Here is a 22,096-nt window from a genome sequence, read left to right as displayed (position 1 = left end):
GAAAAGCTTCACTAATATTTATGAGGTGCTTTAAGTGATCTAGAAATGTAAGTTATTAATACCAGTCCTTACTGTGGGTGACTAAGCCACACTGCAATATGGATTGGAAACCTAAAGTAACAGCTGCAGTGTGCAGCTGACAGGAAAGTCTTACCCTGCTCCCCCTACTACCAACCACACTTCGTGTTCATCCTGCTCCCCCTTCAAAAGCTCCCAAGATCCAGGAAAACAACAAGGATTTCCAGCAAAGAGAATTTTGATGGCAGTAAAATAGCTTAAAACAGACTATTACATTGGAAACAATTTTTGAACCAGGGGTATTGAATTAGAAACACCATACAGAAAAAACAAAGCTGTGGCAGCCTACATAAAATATGAGAAAAACATCAAGCTTGCAGGATTTTTAATGACTACAAAAAGAATTCAAGAACAAAGAGCATTCCAACAGCTGTTTGCTTTGCTTTCCTGGCACTTAGGTATTTCAAGTTAAAAAACAAACAAAAAAAAAAGTAAACATGACAAACCAAAAGTTCTAAGGAGCCATTTTTATTACAGGACTGCCTTGAATGCACATCCCCTGCTTATCAAATCTCTCAACATTCAAGTAAATGGATTAAGAGATTTAGTGAAATTTGTACTCTATATTTAATCTTCCAGCAGGAAGCTGTGAAGTACAGCATGCAGTATGGGTGATAGAAATGCAGGTGCATTTCTACTGATCTATCTTACCTTTTTTCCGTTTAGCCACTATTCTCCCTCTTGTACGGCATACATCTGTCAAGTACTGAATTCCTTCAACAATGCTTCTAGATCTGTTTTTCCCATGACATACTAAGTTACACAACTGCAATGAAGTTCCTACAGATCTCAGGAGCTTGCATCCATAGTATTTTCCTAAGGGACATATTTTGAAATTATAATTACTATGATTAATAATCTATTAATATATTATAGTTTATATTTTAATGCATTTTATATCTGGTTATAAATTATATGTATATACACACAACTTAAAATGATTGTATGTTCCTTGATTTACAAAGTGCAATTTTTACTGACTTCCCAAACTGTGGAAAACAACATTTTTGTAATTTTTCTGTTCAAGAAAGAAAAGCCAAAATATTTTAACAATATAGACAAATATAACATATAGTATTCAGTAAGAATTTAAGGGGAAAGTACCCTCCAAGACACAGATAAGCACAAGGCATTTTCTGTGTTGGACACTAGAGAAGCAGAAAGAAGAAACTTCTCCCAAAGCACTTGAGAAAAATATTAGGGATAATTTAAGATGTAAAGTAAAACTTGAAATTTTCAGCATCCCATTTTGGACTTAAAACTATGGTGGTTTAGTGTAGAGGCCTAACTCTTGTGTTTTTATGTGTACTTTATACATACATATGCGTGTGTCTCTGCATGCACATGTAAGCTTTGTACGTTTTATTAGAGCAGTATAGTCAGAAAAAGTACGTAAGCCCTTTGTTGGTCTAATATAAGCTATTACATCTCCCTTGAAACCTTTTCTCTCACATCACCACAGTCATGGTTACAAGACCATTTACATACAAATAAAATAAAGTGAAAAATCTCCCTTGGTGAACTTAAAGACTGCATCTCCAGCATTCCAATGCAATACTTTAAGTCACTTAGAGCAGAAATCCGAAATTTGTGTAGTTTCATACTTCATCTTGAAGGCTATAAAAACCTCTTCTGTGTTCTCCTTAGTCCTAAGAGACACAAGCATCAAGTTGCATGTCAACCAGGAGCCCTGGATAACAAACCAAGCTTTGGCACCAGAGCGAGAAAGCAGCAGTGTTAGGGTCTTGGTGCTGCAGTATAAACTATAAGGTCCACAGGGAAATCTAAATGGTGTATTTTTCTGTTTACCTTCAGGTGACAATGTCCAAATGCTTCAACACATCACGGAATGTCTGTTACAAAAACTCCTGTCACTAAGAATAAAAATGGATGGTTGAATAATGGTCAGGCTGGACTTTCTGCCTCTTGCCAGGAGTACTGAGCAGACATTTAAAAACAGCCTGTAAGCAATATGCAGCCAATCTAGACCTATATAATCAGACCTAGGATCACGAACATTACAGATACATCAACTTACCTCTGAACAGAGATAAGGTAGGTAGTTGCTGGTGTTTCTCAAAGGACCCTGGTTCATTAACTGAAGTAAGTAAAAAAACGACTTGTTTCACAAACTTTTTTTCCAAATATATTCACTGACAACACTGAATAGGGGTTTTTTCATTTTTAAAAGCTTGCATTCTGATTTAACTGAAGAAATATGATGGTCTGTCCCCTTCCATATATAAAACAGAATGTTTCAAAATACAATGCACCGTACAATATTTTGAATGTCCCCTCCATGTAGAGTCCTATCATACATGAAACAGATTTTCGTTTTAATTCAAGTGAGTAACAAAAAGCCTAACAGTAAATACATCTCAACAGATAAAGGAATGGGATTTTCCTTTTATATTTTCATTCACTGTCATCTCTTTCTACATCTTCCTGTAAGATCAGCATTTCAATATTTTCATCAACTGCAAAGCGAGGATAACTCAAACATGTGCAAATGAAGATTAAAACACTGGCTATACTGGTTAGCCCATCATGAAAGGCAGAGATTTACCTATATAGTGCATATTGGTCTCCACAGTATAAAATCTGTGGCTTAGGGGATGGAAGCTCAGCAATAGATGCCAGTTTCCTGAAGAGAAGTCACTTTTTAGGATAAGGTACAGCTGCAAAAGCTGTGCAGTCAAGAAACCTTGTTGTATTTGTCCACTATGTAATATATTCCTGCATCAGCAATCACTTTATCCAAAAGGATATATCCAAATCAAATGCCATTGCATTGAAAATACCCTCCCAAAAGGCACGTCGATAACTTTCAAAAAGACAATAGCCATCCTTGCAAACCATTCTAGTAACAAACTATGGGTTTTATACAGTGTTTCTTTCAGAAGAAAAGACTTCCTTGAAAATTATTTAACTTCCTTTTTTAAACTGAACTTTGTGCAATCCTTTCAGGTTACTTAGAAGAAAAATGTTGAATCAATCCATATTCTGAAATGCCTTAGAAAGAAGAAAAATCCCAGCAGTAAATCCACCTAATTAAGTGGGGGTGTATCTAGCCCATAGGCTATTACCGCATCTCAGCTTAGTATTTTTAAACATACTATATATGGAACAGGCGGTAAGCTCTCCTCATTATTTCTCAAATGAAGCTGAATAGATCTAACCCAAATTACAGCAAGATAAACCAGACAACTTAAGTGATGAAAACTGTACTTCTTTTTTGCTCTGCTTTAGGGACGCTTCTGGCTCATCTGTCCTCTGATCAAGGTGAACCTGATAAAGCTGAAAATTACAATGTGTGACTGGATTGTATGAGATTATCTCTCCCCTGAGAACTGATTTATTTTAGTAACTCTTGATGAATAAGAAACTTTCTGCTTCAACATTCTCTTCTTCCTGTGTAGGCATGGCTCCTTATTGCTTTGAATGACAGATCACATAAAAGAAACAGAATATGAGTGACTACATCTTCTTTATGATTCAAAGACAAATTCGCATTATAAGACAGACCTTCAGGGACCACAAGTTTCATAAAAAGTGAAAATTTTTATAATTAGTTTGTAGGTTTAACTGCAAAAGTTACTGGCATATCTTCCACTTTCTGAGTGTGAGGAAAATCCAGTTTTGGTTTTGAGAGATCTTGTTTTGTAGAATTTGGGGTTTCTTGATCTTTAGACGATTCCAGGAGATGTTGCATGTTAAGTTTGAAAATGAGGCGAGGATCTGGTCCAGAAAGAGATGGGCAATTGCAGCTCTCTCTTATTTTAAGAGCCTGTGAATACATAGGAAAAGAAATCAAGCTCATTTAGGTAAGAAAACAAAAAAGGTTTCAGTCAATGATTTGGCTTTCCAGTAAGGTCTGCACTTGCACATAAAGCTTGGTGAGTATAATACAGACTCTGAGGTCTTACTCAACAGCTTTTCAACAGAAACAAGAATTCCTGAGAAGAAATGTAGCAATATGGTAAAACAATGGGGGAAAAAAATGAAGAATGAAAATCATTTTCCCACATTGTCTCACAAAATGGATACTCTAAAAGGTACAGCAGAAATAGATAAGAAGTTCTTCAACTGTTCTGTGATACTTGTCAACATCAGTACCTTTTAATTTACATTGACACGTAAATTAAAATGACGGCATCAAGAAAAAAGGGCTTTTAATATTTCACTTCATCAGATATGTTCTGTTATTGAAGTAACTATATATAGATGTCTGACTTAAAAAAGGAGGAAAAATCTCCAATAACTAATGGACATTTAACTGTTCGGCACAGAGATCCAGATGGTTGATCACTATAGTTAAAGTCCAGTTACACAAGTGATCTCATCTCCAACAAGCATTCAAATACACAGCTTCCAAGTACTCAAAGAAAATAATGTCTCTAGAATGTAAAAATTTATCTGGATAAAAAGACTAGCACTAAGAGACCAATGTTTAAGTTTCTCCTGTTCAGTGAGTAAGTGCCATTGTTTCCATTCTACAGATTAGAAAGTACAGGCACAAAGGAGCCAAAGAATTTGCCCAAGAATCAAAACCCACTACAGCAGCACACTCCCCCAAGATCACCTTGTCTCGTGAGCAATCTGAGAAAGGTATGACAATGGATCAACCTCATTGTCTCAAAGGCACTGTGGAGAAGTTGATATAAAATTCTAAAAAGTCAGCTGTTTTAAAGGATGCTTAAGTTGGCATTCATTTTAACAAAGCTGAACACACCTTATTTAGTCCATACAAACAGGCAATAAGTTTTAGAGCTAACAATGGATACCACACAACTAAGTCCAATGCATTATTTTGCAAGTGGCTATACACAGACCAAATAGTATCCATGGATTCTCCTACAAGACCCATTTAAACTCAAGAAAAGTAAGATCCTATGTATCATCTACCAAAATATTACATGTAGAATTTTAATGGGTTCTACATCTCCACTGAGAACTATTTTTTCAAGATTTGCAAAGTAAAACACCAAATCAAAAACTAGCCTGATAGCATTAATCAACGGTCACTGTGGTATGGCCACTTCTACGCAATATTATCTGTATCTTGGCCTCAATTAAAAGCATAAAAATATGGGTAGTTTAACAACCAGCTTTATTTCTAATCCTTTCATACGAAAATAAGTTCAAATGTATACTTTATTCCACTTCATTTCATAACCATGGATTCTTGGAAAGTGATGGCCAGACCTGTCCCCAGTTGCAGTCAGGTGCCTCCTGACCAGCACTAGGGAGTGTTAGCGGGAAGCGTGGGTTGATTCACATGTTCTGGATCGATTAAAGAGGAGGAAGAAAGTAACACAGTTTTCATAGCAGTCCTAGCACTGCCTTTAAAAAACTAAGCACAAATTTTTAATCTGCTTTATATACACCAGATTTGGCTGAAGTATCAGACCAAATATTCCAGTACACCTAAGCTTAAGTATTTGCCCATCATTTTGAAGCAATCTGGTATTGTTCCACAGGAGACACTGGAAACATCTTACTAGAGCAGATTTTAAAATAGAAGAGCAGAGCTTCTTAACTCATTTCTTTGTATAAGGAGGTACCAAACCACATTTCTCCCTGACTTTACCACAGTAAACTGATCAAGAGTTTGCTGTAAATGGCTAGGAACAAATAACATTTAAATTTAACAACTGGTTTTGGAAAAAGACGTATTCCAGGAATGCAGCAAGCGCTTCTGCAGCTATTTCATGCTGAAATGTAACATTCAAATTACTGGCTACACAAGTCAAGATTAGGCATGCAAATATTACTCTTGCCTAACTAAAAAAATACAAATAAAGTTTTCAGTATTCCATTTTTGACAGCATGACTGTCCATGTAGTCACCAAATGCAACCATACTGCTGAACATTCTTCTGCTTCAGTGTCCAATTAATTTCTAAACTGACATTTATGACAAACCAAGAGTTTTCTCTTGTTCTCTTCCAGAACATAAGCTGCTGCGAGACTGCATTAATGTCAAGCAGCATTATTCAAGGCAAATGGAAATATAAAGATTTAAGCTGTATCCTGGAAAGGGCAACGTAATCCTCTTTTAAACTAATTTAGCAATTTTTTATCTCTGGTTTTCGTGGCTATATAGCGTCTGGCCAATTTCCGTAGTTTCACTTATCTAAAATAATAAAGTCACAACAGCAAAGACAAAAAACCAGTATTTCAGAGCTAACATTTTCACCCTGTAGATGTCTTAGCGTTCTTGCTAGACGTAAAGCTGTCCAAGTGGGTAGAAGTTATCTATTCAACACCATCAACTCACATGCCATTAAAAAGAGTACAGTTCTGAGAATGGTAAGCTGTGTTGACATGTCATCTCACTGTTAAAGACAGCTATGACTGCGCATTCTAGTGAAAGCAGCCCTCGTACGTACATTTGTGACTGCCATGCAACATTCAACCCTAGTTAGAAAGTGTTCTTTCTCTGGCTCAGTTGACTGCTGCTATTCTGTTTTGTGCCAGTAGCTCCATAACATCATCAAGGTGCCAGTAACAGACTGAGGAGCTTACAATACAGTTTTTCCTGAAAGACAGGGCAGCTCAATGTGGTGAGCTGTACTGTACTTCCAAAATCTCTAGCAACCTCAAATCTAGTAATTGCTCAAGTAAAATGGCTTTTGACTGTTTGGCTAAGAGGATAAGTAAAGCATTCTTAATGAAGCACATGCATATTGACATTATAATAAGAACACGTTTCAATGACTGTTTTTACTGAAGAGTGTTCTCAATAAAGACAACAGACAGAACTGAGACAAGGTTAACTAGCTAGAGAGTACATAGATTCACCTGGGAACTGAGAGTACTTTAATGCTCTCCTTTTCTGGTTATCCTGAAGAGAGAAGGGCTGCTATTCAGACTAAAGACCACCTGCACGCTTACCAGTTCAGGAGATCTCAAATAAACTATCAAAATGATTGCTTGTAAGTAACAAAGTTGAAGCTGTTTTTCTTATTAGTACAATTGCAGTCACCTGCAACATTCTGGGTGGGGGAAAGGTATAAGAATTACAGAGGTCTGCCTCATCCTATAGGTTTGATATAAAGCCTACCAGCTGGGAAAAATACAGAAACAAGTATTTTTTAGCTCTCAGTATTAATCCTCCACCACTGTCACAGATACCAGGCTAACTGCTGCATCTCGACACCTTACAGTCTTTTGGAGTGCACCCTACCTCTCAGGCCATCAGCTCTCTCAGTATAAAAGCCACATCATTCTCTTGTCAGCAAACCAGGCCAAGGGTTATAGTCTCTTGTGTATTAACTGTGATTACCTCGGCAGGGCTGACTTACACTCTGACCTTGCAAGTCTGACAAAAACTAAGAAACAGCACAAGCATGTAGGAAAAAAAAAGGAAAAAATATTTAAATAAGAAACAAGTTGCAAAATTAACTACAATTAGCAGGCATAGGGAAGAAAACAGGTTCTATAAATGAAGTAGTAGTAAAAAGATGATTAAAAGAATGGATCGATTTGTTACTTAGAGAAGAAAAGCAACTTATATATAATACTACTTCACATCTTTCACTGCTTCTGTTGACACAAAAGAACAATTCTGACAAAACTTTTAACAATTTTACGGGGAGGATAGAAACACAGGTCAGTATTTTTTATTCTTACTTTCCTTTAAGTTTTCACATTGATGGGGCTTAATTAATATATTATATTGCTAGAAGTATCTGAAGCAATCTTCACATCATAACCAAAGGCCAAATATACAAAACTACAAAACCATTCATGAAAAGGAAGTGAAATAAATGTATCTTCTATATCCAAAAGGCAGCAGATAAGAGGAATAAGCAGTAACTACCCAAACAATAATAAAAATAAACATTCAATGTGGATTTAACAGGAACGGATCTTGCCAAACTAAATTAATTAACTTTTTTCTGTTGACGAGTTAATTGACCTAGCAAACAAAAGAGCAGTAGAGATTACATATCCCAACTGAGTATTACTCTTGAAACAATCTCACCATGGCATTTCCACAAGAAAGAGTGGGAAACGGGAGTTACAGTGAATCAAAAATGCAATCTGAGCCAACAACATGATGCCAAAAAAGCAAATGTCACGTCAAGATGAATTTTTGTGTCACAGGCAAGGCTCAGTAGATAACCTTCTGGTTTATTCAGTATTAGCTGAGGCTTCAGCTGATGTACAGTCTCTATTTGAACAGCATACTAGGAAAAAGGAAGACAAACTGTAGAAAGTCAGAGAATGTTAAAATAAAAAAGTTTAGAGATAACGAGAAAATCCTATAGCTGCTCTCTGGCACTACACTTCCACAATTTTTCTCTCCAGAACAATGGTAAGCATCATTCCTGCTACTATAAAACTATTCTAAGATTTCTTTTTCTGAAAATAAAATGCATAGGCCTTCATCAAACATCTCACCACCTTCCATGCGGGAATTCTAAGAGATTTAAGATTCCTAATTAACAGTATGTTCTGTTTTCCTAGCTGACAATCCAAATCTCTCCCAGTCTGAGGGAGAAATCCTTTCAAAACATGGTAAATCTTTTTAATTTCCTTTATTTCCTTTCCAGGACACCATCGCTTTGTAACTGCTTATAGCTCTTTCATTTACTAATTCCTCAGCTTGGCTGTAGCTTCCAACTTGTTCAGGAAACCAGAGGCAAGATCTTTTAAAACTCATTTGATTTGATCCCTGTCTTTTACTTATCCCCGGGAGAATCCCCATGATATTCCTGCTTTAATTTACATTTCCTGAGACTGTTAAGTCATCTCTTTGAGACATGCCACTTCATTACCTGAAGAAAAACTCACACTTTATATGATCACAGCTTATTGTGAACTTGCTTGCACAAGAAGTCCTGCAGAGAAACATCTGTGGCCTGAGAAGTCAAAAAACTTGTCCGTATTTCCCCCACTACAGTAGCTCGTCTAGTAATAGGTATTGTATTGTCCTGGAAACCATTTCAGCTTCAAAACCATGAGCATATGAAACACAACAACACTCACAATGGATCTAATACTGAATCTTAAGAAATACAGTTCCTTCACAGAGAGATACTAGAGATAAAAAGGCCCTTTGTGGCTTCTCCTCCTGGACTCTGAATAGCTAGTGGCCATTAATATATGGTAAACATACTGTTCTAAAAAGCTTTAGGTATGTGAACAATGAAACAAAAAAGGCGCCAATACTGAACAACAAAGCCCTGGGATTCCCTTTAAATGCCTGAGAACTAGCTTCAAGAAGACGGGTCAGATGAAGGGGAGTCAACGCTTCAGACAAGCAGCCTCCAACACCACCTCTACATACTTTCTTTCATTTTTATTCCACTTTTGCAGTATCAACCTCACTTATCTAGTGAACTTCCGTTGAACACAGGGAGCCTTTGGCCCCTGCTTTCTCATCCTACTCCAAAGAATGTTTAAGGTAAAAGGCAAATGAAAACATCTCCTCCTCAATTATCTTTTGGAAGAAAATTTCCTAGACTCCACTGCTCTTGGAAGTGAGAGTGGTTATAAAAAGATGAAGGCTGCTCCACCTATTAAACTACCAGAGATAAGACAGAAATAACAGTTCTACACAGTTGCTCAGTTATTTAACTTATTTGCTCAGTCCTGAGGTAGACCATAAGTAGTAACTTATTTTATTACCGCTTTATAAGCCAGTCAATAACTGTATGAAAATAAAGGATCCTGAATCCTTTATGTTCAATCTAAGTAAACTGAGGCTCCACAACAAGCGTAATTTTCCATTCAGCTGCTCTAATGTGTCAGAAAAATCCATCAAAAGTCTCACACCCTCTCTTTGCAAAGTTTAATAATTTAAAATGTTCAGCCTAGCTGGTTTCCAGCGTCCTACCCCTAATGCTGATTTAGATTTATGCCATCATTTAGAATATTCACTGCATTCATTCTCATCAAAGGATTCATGAAAATCTTTTTTTCTCTTTTGAAAACAGCAAACACCTCAACATTTTAGTACTCCCTCTGCCAATAAATCTTCAATTGTCTTACAGTTTGGAATTCAGAAAGACTTAAGAGTGACTGAGAGTTTTTTTTTAAAAAGAGATGATAAGAAACTATTTCAGATTTCCAAACACAATTTAGGTTCCTGAAAAACAGTACTGTTGTGAAGTGCTTTAACACTATTTTAAAAACAAAAAACTAAGCAAAACCCAATACATGTTAATTTTCTGTAGTTGAAAACCCCACTACTTAAAGAAACACTAAACAAACTAACATTACTAAGCTTGGAACGGTTCTCTGTCCTTCAGCTACCAGTGAGTAGCACATCAAATTAAGACAACCCCCAAGTAGCTATCCACTCGGCATTCCTCTGAGAGGAAATCTGAAAGAAAGAGAAAATACTGCAGACGGATCAGCAACTGTGTGAATCAGCTCAAGTTCCTTGGAGTGGGGTAAAATTTCCTCCCTAATGTGACAGAGATGTGAAGAAAAAAGCAGGCTGCAAATCTACAGAGACATATAATAACTAGGGCTATTAAGAAATCTTCTGCTGGGGATCTGACATTCTTCTGAGGCGCAGCTATTCAAGGTGTATTCAATCCCACATCAGTGAGAGACACAGGATAGGATGGAGCATTCTCTATTTAACAGCCTAGGGCTAGCTACCAAAGCAAGAGAAGTCAAGACAGTTTAGGGATCCAACTTAAAAAACTAAATTCCAAAGTGGCAAAAAAAGATAAAAGAATGGATGAGACATTGTCACTTCTATACCAGGAAGGCCATTCAAAAGCAAAATGCTACACTTCAATCAGAAATCAGAAAAAAAAAATCCAACTCTAGAACATAATCTTATTTTTACCTGTGCTACCTTAATTTTTCCTTATTTAATAAAAGGTAAAGAGCTTTGTAACAGAAAAATTCTGTAAGGAGAAAGATAAGCACAATTCTAAAAGAGTAGCTTGTGAATCAATACCAAACAAATTCTGGCAACCATCTTAAGAGAAAAAGACATACTTCAACTCTGCTCACCTCTGGGATAAGTCGGTCTAAGTGCTCAGCCCTGTTTTCATGAGAAGGGTGTGTGGAGAGCCACTCTGGTAACTTGGGCTGTCCTTGAATGGTTTCTGCTAATTCCATTTGTTGCCAGAATACACTGCTTGCTCTTACATCCACACAAGCCTGAAAACAGAAAGGAAATGTATTCACTGCTCTATTTTTAAAGTAATACAATACACATTCTAATGGATATTGAATTACGAAAGACATCTTAAACTTTAGATCTCTAAAGCCTGTTTAGATGGTCCCCTTCATACCTGACAGGAAAATGCTGTTCTGAAATATTTAAATGCAGTAAAAAAACTTATCCACGTAGATACTGGATTTGTTCCTTTTAACATCTGTATGTAATTCCACCAATCTTAATTACACCTGAATTACAGAATTCAGGAGAAAAAGACTCAATTTCTGGCATGTACTTGTTCTTAAAGAACAAAACACTCAGCTGCACATTCCAAGTCATATTTGCTAGACACTGTCCAGCAGAGTAACAAAGTATTCATCTCCACAGATTTAGACGAAACTACAGGAAGAAATTTAGAGTAAAAAATATAAAGTGATACTTAAATATCTCTAAAAATGAACTGCAAAGGTTTTTTGTGATTACACTGCCTTTTTCAAGGGTGATCTGTATAATCCACAACAGGTTAAAATAGTAATTCTGCAAAATTGCTTTCTCTCTCTCTCTCCATGAAGTATATATTCAACCATAGAAGGTCATGGAACCCTAAGTTAAAAATGGCCTTTGTATATCACCAGACTTCTTTATATTTGAATTTAATTGGAGGGGAGAAGAAAGCAAGATTTCTTCCATTAATTTCATTTGTTTAAGAGAATAAGACACAGGTACTCAGAAGGTAAGAAAATACCCACACACACACAACAAAATATAGAAGTGGTGCTTTATCCTTCGAATTTATTTCGTAAAATAATCATAACAAAAAGATTATCTACACAAGCAGAGAAATACTGAGACACCACTTTGCTTCTTTCTTTCCAGTGTGGCCCTGCCTCTTAGGTATTAGAAAGCAGTGAGCACCCACACAGCAATGACATTTTTTTCCATGGATTGTATTAGTCCCTTAGGTGACTTTAAAATACAAATGCAGTTTCAGTCCCAGAATCAAAGTTAATTTTAAAAATTCTTCCTTGAAGAAATATCAACAATTATTAAGAAAAGGAAATTTTCCCTATAAAATATTAACACTAGATGGTGCTGGTCTCATAGTTATCTAACACTTATCCAGCTCTATCGCGCTTGGCTAGAAATGAAACAGGTGTCTTACTTTCTTAATTTATAATGTAAATCCACAGGGACAAAAAAAAGTGGCTGAAAAAAACAAATTGTGAAAAAAATGCTGAGTAGTTTCTGACCAAATTTTTACCTTACGTTAGCAAAGCCATTTTACTTTTATGGCTGTATTTAGCCTCAATCTTTAAATACTAGAACAATATTTATATATCTTGCAATTATCAGCAATCACATAAAATATAATCACAATATCAAAAGCTCTCAAACATTACTGTATTTTTGTAAGAATAGATATTATAGATCAGAATATTTTATGTGCACTACAATATATAAAGCATTCCTCAGAACTTCTCACAATAGATGGAAACTATTAATGAACCAAAAATCTGAAAAGCGATTTATATCTTTACATACAGTTAAATAAATCCTACTTATGCAAGCTCACTGTTTTGCATTTTCGTCTTTATAAATATGTAGCTTTTTCTCCTAGTAGTAATAAATATACTGTGCAGTTAATAACGCACAACTTCTCAAACTTCAATTTTATTACATACAATTTAGGGAAAGACAAAGTCATTCTGGCTATAAACTGTTTTATTTCTCACTACTTCATTAATCTACATCTCTTCAAAAACTTGGGAACCCTTCCACACACAGTTTACCTCTGTATGAAGTGTGAAACTCCCTCTGCTTATAATGGAAACTGAAAAATGTCTGGTAAATTGCTAACAAAACAAACCAATTGTAGTTACCTTTGCTGCAAACCGAAGTCCCACTTTATCAGCTTCAGCCTCCAATGTTCTGCTGTATGGTCTATCAAACATGAACTGCAAAAAAACACATCAAAGCTCTATTTCTTGGGTTTGAATGTGTACAAAGCTACAGCATTGTAGCTATTTTTCTAACCTAATAAGAAATGGTATTGCTCATAATGTTCACATTGCATGTGATCAGTATTGATTTTCTTAATGAATCTTTAATTCCATTATATGTAATTCATTGATCTGTATTCAGTGGAAATTAATTCATATTATACCTATTTTCACGGCCCCTTGCATCAGCCAGTCTCACAGCACTTTGGCAGCAACTGAAGGGTCAATGACAACTTTAAACTAGACCTTTTCACTTCACTCTTCTATTGGCAATAATATTTTTGTTGTACAACTATACGTAAAAAAACTCCAGTGGTTCCCTTCAACTTTTATGGTGATTGTCTTTAAACTTGGTATGATCTACTTTTGTATGGTAAACAGCCCACAGTATGGAATGTAGCCATAAACATTTTCATGCAGAAACCACTCGTCTGTCATGATTACCCCCCTCAACACAAGTTATAAATTGCTCTTGAGAAATCAAGCTAGAACACATAAATCTGACCAACTCCTCTCCTATTTTTTCTATGGTACAACATTGTATTAACACACACTAGAAGACAGTGGTAGTTTTCTCAAATAGTTATTTAGTCATATATACCACGATCTTCTAGTATATGTAATTCATGTAGATTCGGGCAGCCTTGCCCTAGTATATCAGGTTACAGCAAATGTGAATCAGGACCTGTTAAAGCAGCCTGCTCCTGCAGACATAAGGAACAAGTCACAACATTCTGGTTTAGACATTGATTAGGAAATATCAACTGAAGAATGAGGACGTGCAAGGTTCGCGAAGGTAAAAAAGTTTTATCACCTCTTTATCTGGTTATAAAAATAAGTCTTCCTTGTAAGTTCCAGAGCTAAAAAAAACCCCAAACAAACCACAAAACAGTTACAAATTAAGAGCACCAAAGAAGTGGGCTAAGTGCTTGAGTACATAAATGTTATCTCCAGCTTCTTAGTTCTTTCTAAAGTAGTACCAACAGTTTTTCTTTACTAGGTCAAAAATAAAAGCCAACCAAAGCTGATTCTCTACAGGTTTTTTAAAGCCAAATATGCTGGTTTATAAGTAACCATAGATGAAGTCACTTTCTAAATTCTTAAGTTTCCTTACAGACCACCGTAAACATTGCAATTATAAATCCTCTGATGACAAAGTCATTATTCAAAGTGGAATATGTGTTCCTATTGCCTTGAGAAATGCTCTAGGTCTACTGGAGTGCATATATTCACTAAACAGCAAAGATATCCCTGGCTAGTCTGTCATATATTCCTAAAACACCATTTCCCAGTTAGCCAGATAAACTATAGTTCCCATATAAAATAACTCCTGCTGTAAAAACAAAGCCAACATGTTTCAATTCAGAAATACAAGACTAAAGAACAACCATGCATGAATCTCATAAGAGAACGATGTCTTAAGGCAAGCATACCCACTAGCTTTGGAGAAAAAAGCAGAACTGGAGCTAGCATGCCAAAAGACCTACAGAGTCACTGGAAAGTACTTATAACAGAAAACAAACAAGAGTCAGTAGGTAAAAGAGGTTAAGCCTCTGAGGTCATAAAAAAACCCAAATACTGAAACAGAAGCAAGTACCATAATGTGACTTACATTACCCTTTCATAGAGTAGGATGCTAAAACTTTAAAAAGTAAAATATAGTCATGGAAGAAGAGGAAAAGGAACACCCTGAGAATTTGTGCAGAAAGATCCCTTTTCACATAAGCACAACAGGCAAACATTGAATGGAGGAAGCAAACAGAAATTGCACTTCTGGGTGACAGCAACAAAATTTTCTATTCAGCATCTTCTGTATGTGGGATGAAAGCTTTGCAAGTATTAATCATTTATTCTGCATTATATATGGGTACATTTAATGTTATTGAAGATGATTTGATCAGAGCTTTGAACTAGGACATTACTGTATAATATCTCATATAGGATAGAACTTTCCTATAGCACACCACAACTACAAGCTTAAACTCAGATTCCATTTGCAATCTAAAGCATAACTCCAGCCCACGATGCCAAAACATGAGCTGCAGTTAGACTAGAAGGGGAGGAAAGATGCTGACAGGGAGTTAAATCTTGCTGTCTAAATTATGAGCAGTCTCAGGATTGATTCACACTTTGTTTTTTCCAAATTCAGCTCTTCAAAATGCTGGCTAGCATTCATCAATGTATTGGTTTCTTAGCTACTTGTACAAATATCCAAGCTCTTTAGAGATAATTTATGTTCAGAATCAACACATCTACCTATTAGCATAAGAACTACCAAAACAGATTGCTTATGTTTAATTTCATGTTTTTAAGGAACAGAGGGAAATCTTGGGAAAAGCATCAAAAGAAGTCGAAGAAACCAAAGAGCTCTTTCACTTAAATTCAGATTCAAGTTTTAGGATGTAAGCAAAATTTCTTTAAAAAAACCCTAATTTTTCAAAAAGAAATAGATCAGTAACTGTTCAGAGGCACAGAGTAAATTAGACCACTGAAGAAAAAGCCTCTGAACGTTACTTTATTGGAATATATGCTGTCTGAAAAATTATTTCAGCAAGTTTTATCACAGCATTTATACTTTAAATGAATGTTTAGATTCTCAGTTTTCTTATCTTGGAAACCATTCTTACCGCTAACAATGTATTTAAAGAATTCCATATATTGTATTTGGTTTAGAAACAATTTGACAACTACTCAAAATAAAAACATGGTATTTCAACATATACAACATTAAGCCTGTCCAGCTTGACTCAAGATATCATTCTTTTAGGGAGACCTAAAGTTCTTCAAGATGGCAAATTAAAATATACATCAACTAAAGTAGATGCAGATTCATAAAAACATATTTCATTCAAAAACATACTAAAATATTGATTTTTTGCTTGTAATATTTCTCCTATTCCCTTTTTCCCTCAAACATACTATTTAGTGGTACTATCTCCCCAAGGGTAAAAATGTTTTTCCGTGGATCTCAGAATGTCAGACTCGTAAAATGTCAGTCTTACCTCCTTCAACTTGCTCTGAATCCACTGGGCAACAACTGCCAAACTATCACGAGGACAGATGGCCCAAATCATAGTGAGAAAGATGAGTGATAGGAAATCCAGGAAGTGAACCAGGCTGGCTTTCTCTGCCTGCAAACAAAAAATGTCCCATTTTCATTCCTTGCTGTCTGACATTTCTTTTGAACATAACAGAATTTGGAAACACTTCAAAAATCACTGGGTTTTTTTTTTCTCCTATGCAGCTCCAGGAACAGGGCAAGCAGCACAAGCCCCCTTCCTTGCACAAAACATCCAGTTAGATACAAAGTACTTTCAGTCCAGAATCCATATCAACTGCATAAATACAGCTGGAACACACACATTTTGGCTATCTCCCAATTAGAGAGTTTCAAAGCTAGAGATAAGGTGATGGCAGCATGCAGACAGAGTTCTTTAGCAAGAAGGCCATGGAACACCTCAGCTGGAATGAAAAAATCTATAAAAAGACCTAGAAGACTGTTCTTTACATTAATTGGAGAAGAGATAGACATCATTTAGACAGGAACACTAATGGGATAAGGGGACACTAGGCATAATTTTTTTTCTGTTCCATTCCTTTAATTTCAGAAGCTGAGACACTCTTAGGAAAGGAATTTAAACTCTTCTGTTTTTCAGAGCTCTTATTTGACATGCAACAAATTGATCTGAGCATTTACAAGACAGATCATGCAATACTTTTCCCTATGCTAGTTGGGTGATGCAGGTTCCATACAAGATATGGAAGTTTGGTTTTTTTATTTTCAGAAATACTTTTTTTATTTTTAAGTTTAACAAGTTAGTTGGCTCAACTGAGCCCAAGAAACTATGATGTGAACTGTCGCTCACCCAAAATCATACAAGACACAGTAAAGCATTTCTCCTATATTTCCACTACCTTCAAAATGTATTTACCCACTTCCAGATTAGTTTTGTAATTTTAGCAGGATCTTTATGTTTACAGGCTTCTCATTATGTCTTCTCAAACTGATGGATAGGTAATAAATACAATTTTTTAAATGACATGCACAGAAAGAAATCAACTTGGAGGCAAAGAAGCACTTTCTAGCAAATCATCTCAACCTAGAACAGTATGAGCCATATTTCTATACCATCCGCTTTTTTTACAGTTGTACCTACAAAGCACAACAAAATTAATACATCTATTCTGTTCAAATGGCAAAAAATTACCACTTTCAAGACATCCAGTCAGGATATGGAAAAATTGAGTCTGTGAAAGCAACCATCTGTAAATGCAGAATCAAGCTCCAGGTATTCTAGAACTGTGCTACTTTAATAAAAATATCATTTATTTTAGAATACTTTATTAAAGCATATCTACTTCTTTAGATACTAATGTGTAGGAGTAACAAACCAAGTTGCTGAGGGCCTCAGTTCCTTATGTGTGCACTACAGGAGAGGCATCTGCGGACCAAGTTCTAAATGATTGCTAATGGCGAGCCAGTCCAGTTTTACGGCTATGAAAAAAGTACTGGTCAACTTGGTGCTAACTACTACAGGACTTCTGACAGTTATTAAGTACTACATGAGTAATAAGGATATAGTGTAGTAGAACACTTTCATTTCAAACTCAACTTTTCATTAATTAGAAAGAGTCACACTGAAACTTTGGTCGGTAATGACAGGGGAAAATCTTAAGTAATCAGATTTAATTTAGAAAATTTATACAGCTTTCTTTAAATACTTACTGCATGCTGCAGCACAGCATGAGCTATTTCATGTCCTAAAATGAAAGACAGCTGATGAATATCAGAAACTGCATTTAGCAGTCCAGTGAAAACAAACACTTGGCCATTCTGTAAACAAAGAGAGTGAAAATTAATTAGAAGACACATAAATAAAATGCTGTTTCAATATTACTAATATTTTTTGTATTGGGTTCAACTTACTGGAAGCACAAAAGCATTTACACCTGGTTCGTCCACCACATGGATAATCCACTTGAGCGCCAAGACCTGCGGGATGTCCTTATTGCTTTCAGATAAATGACCAACAACTCTCTCCACAACCTGATAGCGTGCATCTGTTTCAGGTAACATTTTACTTTTGAATTCCTCCATCCACTTTAAAAAAAAAAAAAATCATGATTGCCATGCAGAACACACATGCAGTAGACTAACTGTTGAACAAATTTAGCGCTTACACACAACTTAGTTACAACTAGGTTTTAATACATTTTTCTTTCATATAGCCAAAGCCAATATATTACAGTTCATGCTTTCAGACTCACAAGTTAAGGATTAATAAACTTAGAATGAAGTAAACTGACCACAGATCAAAAATAATATAGCATAAACTTGGTCCTACAGCCTCCTGTATCTGGTATTTTCCTAATACACAAGTTGAGCTTGGCATCACAATTTAGCAAACCTTCCTATACCTTCCTGGATTTCCATCTGAATTTACAATTTTTCTGTATCTGTGTATTTCTGTTGTAATTTGTCAGGTGGACAAATTTATACAGAAGATGTAATTTGAATATATCCTTGTACTTATTCTGTTCTTATCTCACATTCTCTATCAAACAGGAATACAGTGACATTTTTCTATATGGCTTATCAAGTTTCACTGGCTTTAGAACAGAAAGTCATAGAACTCAAAAGTAACAGAAGTTAGTCCAACGGACAGTTTAGAAGAAACCAATTAAAGAAAAATGAGCTGATCCAATGGAAAAAAAAAAGTAGAATTGAATGCAGGTGGAGAGTATTACCTTACAAAGTGACAGCTTAGAAAAGAGGGCCTTAAACAAGTGCCAAAGAATGCTCAAATCAGCATAGAAAATGAGATGGATCTCAACATAAACCTATTGGCTATGCTTTTATTGCTTCTAACAGATTTCTATATTTCTTGTTATATTACAATAACACAGTAACAAATATTTGCTACACTCATGTAACAGTGCTCTTTAACTACCACGTGTCCCTCATGGTCTGCTGACAGAAAGGGAACTCTCAAAAAGGATGGGGACAAAGAGGTAACTGATAGGGAGGTGCTCTGTAGGGTTCTGAGCATGAAGTTCAAAACTTACCAAGGACACCAGTTTGTCCACCTCATTAATTGGACTATCTCATCGCTAAAAGAAAAAGTATTAACAGTTTTAGAGTCGTCTGAACTCTTTAAAATCTTACCATATCATATTCCATCTGTGACAGTTCCCTAAAATGCTCTTTTCCAAACACCAACAGTCGAGCGCGCCCAGTGATGGGTGTCTCCTCCAAGTGAGTAAAGTAAAACATGACAAATAAAACTCCTAAGCTACTCACACCCAGCATTATCTTCCATTTATTTTTTCTTGCACTTTCTTTAAAAAGTTCCCGTTTATTAGGAGGAAGTGCCTTCCACCAATTTCTTATGCTCCTGTAAGATACAAACAGTGTTAACTCAGGCCATAGTTTAAAAGGAATTTGTTAGCGTCTGCCCTTGCTGTACTCTCTATTACAGTCTCACCTCATGAGTTTATGGAAGGTTATACTGTCACTGGCTTCTACTCCATTCCATTTCTTCCCTCCCACAGAAGAAATGCCCCTTAGCACCTTGGCTCATCTCCCTCTACCACATGTAAATGAGAATGAGTAGAGCAAAAGATAACCTCTGATAATGAAAAAACCTTCTTGTTGAGCAAAGCATCAGTTTAGGCCCCAGTTCTACAACATTTTGTACGGATATTAAACCGAAATCACTACAAATACACCTGCCATTCACCACAAACTCATGCACACATCTTTGTATAATGGGATCTTACACTGGGAGAGGATGTAGAATAACGTTTTACCTGCCAAGAATGATAGCAAATAATTTCTGAGCTGGCTTAACAATAATCCAGAAAAGAGGAACTGGTGCAGCCTGTAACGATGGTGATGTGCGAAAAAACCTGATGATCTGAATATTCCAAGAAGAAAAATGACATGGGAATTGCCCTACAGAACTGATTTGCAGGGATGCGAGCTTCTCCCTCAGTGGCCAAGAAGACTGAAAGCAAAACTTTCCCAAACCGTGGTGTACATTCTTGTATACTTTTGTATTTGGGACATTCAAAAGACATCTCAGTCCTTTACCAGTGAAGTTTCTATAGGGGTCAGGGCTTCCAGTCAAAAAACAGATTCTAGTATTTCCACTCAAATCCAACCTCTGGCATCTGTCTCGTGTACACATGACTTGAGTTCGGCAATATGCTCCATAAGACCTACAGAGATTCTTGCACTTCCCCTGCTTGGTCAAAGAAGCCAAACGAAAGAAAATACAGTTTCTGCCCAGCAAATTTAGACCACAGATGATATTCATAACTTCTTTAGTTGGTTACCCTGAAACAAAGAAAAAAAAAGCAGAGAGGTATTAGGAAAACCACCCAAACATGAAACTCTGACACATTACTTTGCTTCATCTGAACAGATACCAGGCATTCGTTTGCCAACAGCTACATTACCCAAGAAGTCACAGCTACAACTGCATCCTGTTGCACTATTACCAATCTGGTTTTGACTGTGGAAAAGCCAATGCCTTGTCACTGAGAATAAAACAAAGGTGGGTTTGGTTTTTTTTCCTTTTGCTTTTATTACCACCAGATCAGAATGACTGCGGGTGCCCCTTGCGGAAGACACATCTGCACCATCACCTTTCTGTACTACTGGGCTACTTACTGCAGGTGCTATTCACACATACAGAGGAAAACAGGGATCTACTGAACATTTTACCAAGACCTTTGCTATTGAACACAGGATGCCTAACTGCCGCACCTGTCCTAGAAACAAACGATTCCTCACGGCGAAAAAGAGTCTCCCAGCCGGCAGTCCCTTACGGAGCATGGAAAAAGAAACGCCCTCCCGCTGGGCAGGCCCGGCCACCCCCGCCTGAGAGGCCCCGCGGCGGGCGTTTTCACCCGCTGGCTCCCCTGACCACCGCCGCCGGCACCGCCGCCCGCCCCTCACGAAGACAGCACGGTCGCCCTCCCCTCAGGAAGGGGGCGCCGCGCCGCCGGCCGCACCCGCCTTCTCCCTGTCCTCCCTTTCTGGCAGCGGCCTGGCGCCCCGGGCCGCCCCTGGGTGCTGACCTCGGCAGCCGTCCCTCAGCGCCCTGCATCTCGCACGCGAGCAACCCCCCGACCTGGCTGCTGTCGCCACTATCGTGATATGGGCTGACGTGAGGAGGGGGAAAAGGGAGACGTGTCACTCTGCAAGCGCCCACCCCGGGCGAGCGGGGGGGGGGGGGCACAGCTCTGGCCGCCATCACAGCTGGACGTCCTTGAGGTCTGCTCCGGGAAAGACCTCTTCTACCGGGCTCCCCTACTCACCACCCCGGGAGGCGGAGGAGGAGGTGGGGTCTGACCGCGGAGACGCCGCCGGTGCCGGGGCGGAGGGCGGGAGGCGGGCCGGGCCCCGACGCTACGGCGGCACCCGCCGTCCCTCCCTCAGCTCCGCGCCGTTTCCCTCCGGCGGCGGCGCCCGCCTCTCGCGCCCTTTCGCCGCGGCCCCCGCAGAGGCTCCGCCCACCGCCTCGAGCCCCGCGCGCGGCGCGAGGCGGCAGCGGCGGCGCCTGTGGCCGCCATTTTGTGGCAGCCAGGGAGGGCTCGGCTGGGCTGCGCGGGGAGGCGGGCAGGGCTGTCCCTTCGGGAGGCGCAGAGACGTGTTGCTGTCGTCTCTTCTCCTGTGCTCCCTTTCCCCTGGCTTCGCCCACGGCGTTGCAGCGAGGCTTGTGTGCTGCCCTGCCTCACCTCAAGGCTGGGGTTGGCCCTTGACGACCCTGTCCCTGGGCCTGGCTGTTGAGAGGTGGCGAGCCAGACCTCAAGGTCCTTTCAGCTTTCAGATCATGGGTTGTTATGCCTTGGGCTTGCTTGCTGCTGGTTTCGGAGTC

General features: G+C 38.0%; 1 protein-coding gene across 3 annotated transcripts; it reads right to left on the bottom strand.

Moving 5' to 3' along the window:
- Window positions 1-386: 386 nt before the first annotated feature.
- OMA1 (OMA1 zinc metallopeptidase) lies at window positions 387-21,671 on the bottom strand. Of its 3 annotated transcripts, none has more exons than XM_056356595.1 (9): window positions 21,537-21,671; window positions 20,022-20,550; window positions 19,378-19,606; window positions 18,139-18,312; window positions 17,938-18,045; window positions 16,214-16,342; window positions 13,092-13,166; window positions 11,061-11,210; window positions 387-3,865 (listed from the first exon to the last, which is right to left on the bottom strand). In XM_056356595.1, the coding sequence occupies exons 2-9, from the start codon at window positions 20,528-20,530 to the stop codon at window positions 3,647-3,649; spliced, it is 1,593 nt and encodes a 530-aa protein (XP_056212570.1). In that variant the 5' UTR covers window positions 20,531-20,550; window positions 21,537-21,671; the 3' UTR covers window positions 387-3,646. The 3 variants fall into 3 exon arrangements, with proteins under 3 accessions (XP_056212570.1, XP_056212569.1, XP_056212571.1); XM_056356594.1 differs by having other exon boundaries at window positions 21,297-21,634; XM_056356596.1 differs by lacking the exon at window positions 21,537-21,671 and adding an exon at window positions 21,350-21,494.
- Window positions 21,672-22,096: the final 425 nt, after the last annotated feature.

The sequence above is a fragment of the Falco biarmicus genome, chromosome 11 (assembly GCF_023638135.1).
Source record: "Falco biarmicus isolate bFalBia1 chromosome 11, bFalBia1.pri, whole genome shotgun sequence".
In the NCBI taxonomy this organism is placed as follows: domain Eukaryota; kingdom Metazoa; phylum Chordata; class Aves; order Falconiformes; family Falconidae; genus Falco; species Falco biarmicus.
Note: the sequence above shows the minus strand (reverse complement) of the source record. Positions and strands in the feature narration are given on the sequence as shown.